This window comes from Eurytemora carolleeae, unplaced genomic scaffold, assembly GCF_000591075.1.
Source record: "Eurytemora carolleeae unplaced genomic scaffold, Eaff_2.0 scaffold56, whole genome shotgun sequence".
Classification (NCBI taxonomy): domain Eukaryota; kingdom Metazoa; phylum Arthropoda; class Copepoda; order Calanoida; family Temoridae; genus Eurytemora; species Eurytemora carolleeae.
Genome location: NW_019396129.1, coordinates 344,903 through 355,136, shown reverse-complemented (window position 1 = coordinate 355,136; position 10,234 = coordinate 344,903). Strand labels below are relative to the sequence as shown.

Sequence of the window (10,234 nt, the reverse complement as noted above, 5' to 3'; positions counted from 1 at the left end):
AAAGGACCTCACTAGTCTCCTGGAGTTTGTAATAACTCTTGTAATAATAGAGATAAATGGTGCTAACTTTGCACCTATATTCTTTTAATCCATAAGGGGCATAAAAAAATTTCAAATTTTTTTTTGCTTGATCAGGGGCGTAGAAAGGGGGGTATTTGGCCCAAAACAGGTATTTATATATATAAATATTTTTTTGCCGATGTATCATTATTGTTTTCAAGATTTTAGGGGTATTTATGTATATAAATATTTTATTGCCGATGTATCATTATTGTTTTCAAGATTTTAGGTCTATATATATATATAAATATTTTATTGCCGATGTTTCATCATTGTTTTCAAGATTTCAGGTCTTACAGAATATTAGACTATGACAAAAAAGCCTAAAAAGGACAGATTCAGCTTGCAGGAAGAGCCCTGTATGGTTCAGGGGTTAAAAAGCCAACAGTCAGGGGGGCCATTTGATCCACATCAGACTCCTGAAATTGAAGAGGAATCAGTGTCATTAATGCAAAATTAAATAAAGAAAGGCAAGTAAAATTATAAAAATATTTCCTTTAGGAAGTGTCTTCAATAGCTTAAAGATCCAAATGAACCATTTTTATCAAGAGGGGCGCCTAGAATCTGTCCTTTTTAGGCTTTTTTGTCATGGTCTAATATTCTGTGGGGCCTGAAATCTTGAAAACAATAATAAATCATCGGCAATAAAATATTTATATATATAAATACCTGTTTTGGACCAAACACCCCCTCTTTCTTCACCCCTGATGAAGATAAAAAATTTGTATTTTTTCTGCCCCTGACGGATTAAAAGAATATAGGTGCAAAGTTAGCACCATTTATCTCTATTATTACAAGAGTTATTACAAACTCCTGGAGACGGTCCTTTGGGAAGAAAAATTTAGTATGAAAATTTAAAAAAAGAATATATCTTGTACTTTAGAAGTCCTAGTTCTTCGAAATATATTACCTCAATAACTCCTTGTTTGAGGCTGAACTTTACCACACAGATTTCAGCTGGAATATATATACCAGAATCTGTCTGAACATCAACTCAGCATTAGTATTTGGAACGTAGCAATGAAATATGAAAAGAAGCCTTAAGACCTCCCCCCCCCCAAAAAAAAAATGCAAGTTATGATATTTGCCAGTCATTAATGTCTAGTTGTACTTTCAAGTTCCCTGGCCACAGTCCTTATTTAAATCAATTATTTCCCTGAGATTCTAAAAAAACCTTTGTCATGATGTTTGTGTGTATGATCGTAAATATAGCTGAGCTAGGATCCCTCTCTCTATACATCAAATCTCTAAAATATATTTGACTTGGATTTGTTGAATTGAAGCCAACAAGGTAGTATACAGAGTGATGATGTACACTAATCCTTTACTTTTTTCAGGTCATAAACTATACCGAGAGCGTACCACATATTAGTTTATTATAAGTTGATTCTGGCCTAACCTATAGTATATCAATAATAGTAAACAGTTGAAAGTGTATAGTACAGCTAAATGAGCACACAGGTAGAGAACTATCATCCCCCCTGATTGAAGCCGGACATTTTTGCAAAAAGAAATTGAAGGTAAATCATTAACCGAGGTTTGAACTAAAAAGCAAGGAACTGTGAGATGATTAAAAAAGTAGAAAATAGAATTAATTATCCTGACATGGTAGAGGCTGCAGGGAAACAAAAATTTCAGAGGAAACTTTCAATCTTTTGGCTTAATCACAACTAAAAATGTTTTAAATAAAAATCCGTATACAGGACCTACAGTTCCTTCAGTCCTGTAAGTTTGTACCATATTAATAAAAGAGAAGAGAACCTTATAGTTTTCATCATGTTGGCTGGATCATTCTTCTTTCTCTCATTCTCTGCTTTCACAGCCTAAATGAATAAAATCAATGCACTTGGGAGTTAGTTTTAGAAACAAAATCTATTTATAAAAATAACTTGAATGTGCATGTCTAGTAATAATGTAATTTAGTAATAATATTTCTTGATCAAGAGCAATGTTTTACATTATTGAGCCTAAAACTTTTTGTATTTCTGACTGTAAAGATTGAAACCATGTTTCTGCCTCCTGTTCTCCAACCGCCACCGCCACCACTCAACGCCACGCCAATTATGTGCACCATAAAGGCACATTGCACAACGTTTGAATCTAATCATTATATTATGCTGAACCAGGGGAGCTCGTGTGAAAACAGCCTGAGCTATCTTGCAGCTCCCCGGCCACAAAATATATATATAATTGTTTAGTCATTTTTATTAATATAAATATTGTTAACTTGTGGCCCAATAAATGATTTGATTTGATTTGATAGTGCAAAAGCCAAATGGTTTCAGAGAAGTCAAATTCTTTTAGGAAGAGGGAAAATTTAACATTTCCCATGTCCCAAAATCTTTGATAAACATTTCCAAAAGAAAAACACATTTACCACTGTAAATTCTTAACAAGACTTATTATAATAAATCTAGATTTTAACCTTCAAATCTCTACCATAACAGTCTTTTCCTGAAGATGTTTTTCCTTCCTTCTTCCGCCCCTTATATCTAATAACATAAACATAAATATTACCTGTTCCAAATATTAATTAAAGCATTACAAAGGACCTCACTAGTCTCCTGGAGTTTGTAATAACTCTTGTAATAATAGAGATAAATGGTGCTAACTTTGCACCTATATTCTTTTAATCCATAAGGGGCATAAAAAAATTTCAAATTTTTTTTTCTTGATCAGGGGCGTAGAAAGGGGGGTATTTGGCCCAAAACAGGTATTTTAATATTTATATATATAAATACCTGTTTTGGGCCAAATACCCCCCTTTCTACGCCCCTGATCAAGAAAAAAAAAATTTGAAATTTTTTTATGCCCCTTATGGATTAAAAGAATATAGGTGCAAAGTTAGCACCATTTATCTCTATTATTACAATAGTTATTACAAACTCCAGGAGACTAGTGAGGTCCAAAGTTTTAACTATCTGAAAAAATAAAAGGCCTTTTGAAGTCTAGGCATAAGAAATAACAAAACAGCCTGCATGTTAAACTCTAGGTTACAAAAAATGTATCTACATATTAATATTCTGATACTTATAAAAATATTGTTACCTAGACCTCTCGTCATGTGACATCTCATTCCAAATTGGAGAACACAGATCAACAACCTCCTGAGCATTAATTAAGTTGACTCAATGTGTCACATATTCGTTGCCTCCCCCCCCCCCTCTTGCAATATATATTCATCCTTGTTGTGCAGCCTACATGAGTAAAAAAAACACATGTACAAGCTATGACATACATACCAATATATATAATATACATATACAATACATGCATCATGCAGGTTAATGAATAGTATGAATAAATGGATGTTACAACCATTCTAGGGGATTTCATTTATAAGTTTCTCCTTCTGCAACTGGGATTTTTTTCTGAATATAATAATGAAAGACAACCCATTGCTAAGCTTAAAAGGCTTCGCTTGAATGATGGGTCCACATGTTAGTGGGAGGATTCACCAATAAAAAGCCTTACATAAAAGCTTGATATAAATAAAGTCAAAATCAAGAAAAGTCAAGAAAACATCTATGACTAAAAACTTTTAAGGAATCAAAAAAACACCTTTTACCTTGGAAATGATGAAAGACAGACTATTGCTACTTAGAATGAATGATGTGTACCAACCATGTAATGGGGGTATTAAGCTAGGCACTTCTAGCAGAAGATAATAATGGGGAAATGGAGAAGCTCACAAGAGTGACATTCATACAAAGCAGGTAAATTGATTGAATAACTATTTTTGGTTATATTCTTAACCTACACTTAATTTCATTTTAACCAATATCTTCCTTGACCTGAATACTCATATTTCTCCAGTCTGGTATGGATTTCTTTTTCTCAAGAGCAAAGCTGATAAATCCATTGGATGACATTATTTTCTGAGAAATAAATAATATTACAGCATGATTATTGACATAGAAATACATATTAATCAACTTGAACAGTCAGTTTTTAAAACTAGGTTTTATTTTTTCTAAATCTATTTTTCAGCTAAATTTGTTATGAGGAGTACATTATTGATTAAATATTGAACTCATCATAGAAAATTCATTTTTAACTATTACTTTTGTTTCCTCTTCTCAGCAAGCAAACTAAAATAAAAATTATGAAGTTATTTTAAATTGTCAGTTCTTAAGTCTAAGTTCCAAAACTTAGTTTGGGTCATTTCTAACAATAAAATATTTCAATCTAGACTGTAAAGAACAAAACTACAGCATACATTTATTTAAAATGGGTAATATTTTATCAACTGTCAACTTTAAACTAATAATAATTCTCAATTGGCTTTTGCTGAATCTTGATTTCAGCTCATATTGATTATTGGAATATATCCCAATTTCAAACCCTTTACTCAAATTTATAACGTCAATTTTCAAGCATTACGCATTGTAACAAAACAAGATTTCCAGATAAGGTAAAATCTTAACTAATTTTTTAATCATGTACCATGATTTTAACAATCTGATGTTTTAGATCTGGCTTTGGACTAGGACAGATTAGTGCTACCACACTTATATGATGGCAGCGATACCATGCCAACCCTGGAGAATAACTCCTCTACAAGATTTAATATAAATATTCCTTTAATAAAAATTCGTTTTTTAAAACTTAAGTGAAGTGTGAAATATAAACTTTATAAATGGATTTACTTCTGCTCATGGTACACAATCTATTGCAATTTGATTCGCCATCAACATTAACATGTTGAGCATCAAGATCTATCCCACAAACCAACTCCCATCAGTAGGAGTTACAGATGTTTGCAATTCTGGAAATAGAAGACAAGTTCCAAAATTTTTTACCTGGTGGACACTATGCAACATGAGCGGTAGCAGAAACTAATGAAGAAAGGATAACTCGTTTCAAAGCGCCAGACCTAGAAGAACAACTCCCTAAAATCAGAAGAGAACTGAGATAGTTCATAACCCTGGCAGAAAAATATGTTCATATGGACTACTATAACCCTACTGTCTGCATTAGTACTAGGTTACAATGGGTGTACAAAAAGATAAGAGAAGACTATGGCATACAACAACAATGCATTCACTTCCTCAACATTCTGGATATTGTGTATGATCCTACAGCACAGACCCACCAATAGGATTTTACAAAAGCTATGGAAAACATGACTAAGAAAGGAGATGTCATACTCTGGAAACAATAGACTCTGGCTACAGATGAAAAGTTATCCCCAACCCAGGAAGTTCCTATCCTTCAATGCCCTGACACTCATACATCCTAAGCTTCCTGCCTATGTCAAAGAAAACTATGGATACAAAATAAGCACAGATAGACAAAAGACTGATGGACTTCAAAACAGATATCCTAACCAAGGCAAAACAATACATACAAGAAATTAAATCGCCATAATTATATGCAGCATTCAGAGAAGAGTCTGCATCTAACTACATGAGGGCATCTTATCAACAATACCGCTAATTCCAACCACGATCCTTTACTAATAACAACCGCAGTCCTAACACTTTCTTCCACAGACCTCCAAGATTCAACTCCCAGCAGCCTCCTAACCCAAGATGTAACCAAGGCAATCGCTTCTCCATACCAAAAATTCCAACAACCTCTATGACCCTTTTGTAGTGTTTGCCAAATTGCTAGACTACCCTGACATGTATTCACCAGCCATTATCTTGGCCAACCAACCTGTCCATCACTATCTCACAAAGACAAGCATATACTGGTCTCATGAACAGACACACAGTTAAATGCTGTATAGCTTGATGAAGACACTGGAGAAGACATGCCTGCTGACTTTGGATATGAAGAAACAGAACCTGAGGATCAACAAGAGCAGGTTGAAATTCTGTCGTTTACAGTCCATCAATACACTCAAAACTCTAATAGTTTTGAATGAACCAGCCTGAAGCTTCATCCAACCCATCCCTACCCAGATTTTCTCTCTTCAAGATGAAAACAAAAACAACAATCATCTTGATCTGGACTCTGGAGCCACTGTTGCAAAATTATCAATTGTTTTATTCCATGGGTTTGTTATAAAACCAAAAAGTTTACTCTCAGTTATCTAATCTTGCAGATGGTAAAACTAAAATGCCTTCAGCAGGAGAAATTGATATCACACTCTACAGATATAACTGGCAGGTCAGATTTCAAGCCATTGTCACAAAACTCCACTGTGAATTTGTAGCAGGTAACAATTTTATCAAAGTATATTCAATAATCCAAGACTTCGAAAACAAAACCGTAACAGTAAAAAGAAGTATACAATTCCTGAAACAAACAAACAGCTTTCACTCCCCACACAGCCAAACAACCTTAAAATTCAAAACAATCATATCCAGGTCCTCTTGCTTGGTCAGGGACTACAGCAAGCTGTTCCTCATCCAGAGAGCACTGTTATTTTTGCAGAACCATGGTTCCAAAACAAATCACTCTCATAGCCACAACTTCAACTCTGCAAGGTAAAAAATGGTTTGATATTCTTACCCAACTAAACCAGCTTACCAATTGACCTAAAACGAGATGTACATTGAATGCAAATAAGAACCACCACTGAACTCTCCAACTCTCAACAAATAGGTGGAACATCAACATTTCAACCCTCACCACCAAAATATCTCACTCCAGCAGACAACATCCATCTAATTTAAATCAACACCACTGATATAACTTCTCAAGTCATTGACAGGATAATGAAAATTAACAAACAGTACAGCAAAGTTTTTAATGAGGATTTATCTGAGGGATACAATATGAAGTTTGGAAAACCCAAATGCCAACTCAACTAGGCTAATTCTAACAGACCTCAAGCCAACAAAGTGCATGCAATCAATTATGATTACAAAAGTAGATGCAAGAAGTATTTGATGATTTCACTTCAGTTGGAGTACTTGGAATGCAACAATCCAATGATATCCAAATTTCCAAGGTTTCCCCGGCATTTCTAGTATGAAAACAAAGAGCAAAAAATAAACCTTGAGACTAGAGCTGGGAACTGGTGGATATTGAGACTAATGCTAAATCCTCTCTTTTTTCTTAATCTCGAGACTCTTGTACTTGTCATCCTGAAAAGTGGATTAGATTGGATATTCGGATTAAGCAGTCGGGATTAATGGTATCCCATTCTAAAGTTCCCAGCTCGGCTCACATCAAAGGATGAAAGACTTGTAGTTAACTTTGGTAAACTCAATAAACACCTAAAGAACATCCCATCTCCTATCACCAAACTAAAAACAATCTTTTCACAACTTGGCAAATGGAACTACCTTATAATAATGGACTTGTTTCAAGGTTTTCAAAATCACATATCTCTCGTAGATGCAGAATGGTTAGGAATATCCACTCCATTTGGAGGACTTAGATTTCTCAGAAGAAGCGGTCAAGGTCTTATTGGCCAGTCAGAAGAAATGGATGAGCTCCTCTCCAAGATCATTGGACCTGAAATTCAAATGGGAATAGCAGCAAGAATGGCAGATGACTTATACATAGGAGGAGAAACCCCGGAGAAAACGGCTGATAATTACATGAAAGTCCTGGAAAAGCTTGAACAAGCCAACATAAAAATTTAACTTCAAAAACAAAGATTTTTCTTCAGTCAGTAGATGTCTTAAGATGGAAATAGCAACAAGGAGTATTCATAGCCCCATCTCCTCCCAGGAAGAATTCTCCTAAGAACAGCAAAATAGAGAACATCAAGATAGTTAAAGACATGAGAAGCTAGATGGGACTATACAAAACATTGCTACCAGCATCCAAAAACCTAATCCTTCTCCTTCATCCATTTGACAGACTTGTAGCTGACAAGAGATCCAAAGAACCATATGCTTGGGACAGAGAGCTGCAACAACATTTCATCAAGGCCACAGATGCAGTTGATGATCTACAAACCTTGTATCTTCCACACCCCAATGATCACCTTATGATTGTTGTAGATCCTGCTAAAACTAACACAAGAATTGGTCATGCTGTTTATGTCATCAAAGACAAAAAGAAACACCCTGTAGCATTCCATTTGTAGAAACAAAATTTTAATCAGAAAATAACGATATTTCTCGTCTTTAGCTTTTTAATTAATGTTTTGAACCATTAATTTTTTTTTCAATAACAACTACTCTGGATTGTTAAAGATTTAAAAATTAACTGTTTAAGCTGTTCGTTAATGAACTTTTCCGTTAAATTTCGAAAACCTCTGTTTTATTACAGAACTTTGCCGAGTCCTAGTTCCAACAAAAAATTTCAGTTAGCCTTTAATTTTAAAAGTATGAACGGAACATTAGCTTCTTAAACAGCATTTTCCGTTTTTTAAATTACCAGTTATTGCAGTATTAATGATGTTAATAGTTTGTAAAAACAGAAGACAACATTTAAAAACATCAAAACGCATAAAATAATTTAATTTAAAAAAAAAATTCATGCAATTTTAATCAGAAAATAAGAAATTAACCGTAATTAGCTTTTTTGTTAAGGTTTTTAACCAATATTTATTTTTCAAAAAGGTTAATTCATTTTGTTGACAATTTAAAAATCAAGTGTTCTTGCTGATTGTTAGCTAACTCTTCAGTTAATTTTTTTTAAACCTGTTTCGAAATTTTGAACAAAACTTTGCCCAGCCCTAACGAGGGGAGGAAGGCCAACCACAACATTGTCTAGTCCGAGCCACACGTTACTCATTTTCTCGTCTGAGCCACCTCGAAATCCTTGTCCTTTGAATATTATCTTTTTATAGTGTTCAATTCTCCAAGATAAAACAATTTTCAAAGAATCGGGTCATATTAGAAACAAAATATTCAATTTTTGTAAATCGTAAAAAAATACTTTCAATAGAAGTAAAGTTTTTGAGTGCAATGTCCTGAAAAATATTCACCTTTTATATGCGCATTTTCAGATAATCTAGGTGTAGAATGCCACAAAATATTCCAAGTTTATAAATCTTTAATTTTTTTTTGTTAATTATAGCAAAAACCATAGATTGTTTCGTGTGGTTCCATGGGGAAATATATAGGCAGAGGTATGCCAAAAATTTGTTATTTATTTAGTATCATGAAGATTAGTCATTACGGAGGCAGAAGAGATTTAAGTATCATCTAAATAAAGTTTGACGTCATTCTCACAGCTTTGAAGATTTCAACATGATGTTATCATTGCAATACTTTAGTCTATCCATATTTTATGCCCTAACGTGGCCTGATTTTTAAGAGATAGCTTTATCTTCCAGAACTAGAAACTTAAAAACACATATTAACCAAAGGACGAGGATTTCGAGGTGGCTCGGACGAGAAAATGAGGAGAATGTGGCTCGGACGGGAAATTATTGTGGCTGGCCTTCCTACCCTCCCCTAACTGAAACCCAATGATAAATAATTTGTTTTATTTTGAAACTTTTTTTTTCTTCAGATTAAAAACAATGAAATTTATGCAAGTTTGCTTCCTATTCACCACATTCTTACATTTTGTATACAAATCAAATAATTATAAATACTTATTACTACTATCTATTATTCAGGTTAGGTTAAAATATGTTGGGTTATAACCTTTGTAAGGGATTTTTTTTTAGCTTGGCTCTGGAAGATTAAAGAGATATTCACATAATAATATCACATGAACGCAGTTAAAATGGTTAATAAAAACTTTACTTTGCAATTTTATTAAAAAATTACTAAACCTATTTCTACAGACTCCTACAGTGTCATAATTACTGAATATTTTATGATAAAAACTGACGAGATATTGACGATTCACTAGATAACCCATCCCACCCTTTCAATATTTCTTATTTCATATGTACTTATTTTATTTCAGTCTTAAAAATTTACTCGTTTTTAATAAAACCCAGAATGCCTAATGTTAAAACTAAGTGTCTAGACTCAGTGAAAACATGATAATAAACTAAAAGTACAGCAAAGCTGTAATGAGAAAAGATTCAGATGGCACAGAATAAAAAAGCTGGTGAATATAATAAAAATAAGAAAACTTAAGGAACTGGACTGGACGGCTTGACAAATTTTGATACAAGTTACTTTTTTATGACATTATTGCAAATTGACGTCAAGCTTCGTTTGACGTAAATAATAAATGGATTGTAAAATAAATTGAGTGACACTAGATTGAAAACTGTGTTAACAATTTACGAGATACTTCATTATGCTTTTTTTCATGGTAAAAAAACTGTCAAAAGTATTTACTAAATAATTATTCTATA

General features: G+C 33.4%; 1 protein-coding gene across 2 annotated transcripts in view; it reads right to left on the bottom strand.

Annotated features, from left to right (window-relative positions):
• LOC111695819 (protein maelstrom 1) overlaps positions 1–10,207 on the bottom strand; it is a 20,393-nt gene extending 10,186 nt beyond the window's left edge. Inside the window, exons 1-7 of one of the 2 annotated variants that reach the window (XM_023465264.1) lie at positions 9,698–10,207; positions 3,855–4,151; positions 3,109–3,167; positions 2,486–2,552; positions 1,822–1,883; positions 1,235–1,307; positions 971–1,042 (exon numbers count right to left, since the gene is read on the bottom strand). In XM_023465264.1, the coding sequence (XP_023321032.1) occupies positions 971–1,042; positions 1,235–1,307; positions 1,822–1,883; positions 2,486–2,552; positions 3,109–3,167; positions 3,855–3,986 (465 nt within the window). In that variant the 5' untranslated portion in view covers positions 3,987–4,151; positions 9,698–10,207. The remainder of the gene's footprint in view (positions 1–970; positions 1,043–1,234; positions 1,308–1,821; positions 1,884–2,485; positions 2,553–3,108; positions 3,168–3,854; positions 4,152–9,697) is intronic. The other variant, XM_023465265.1, reaches the window with a different exon arrangement.
• Between the last annotated feature and the right edge of the window lie 27 nt (positions 10,208–10,234).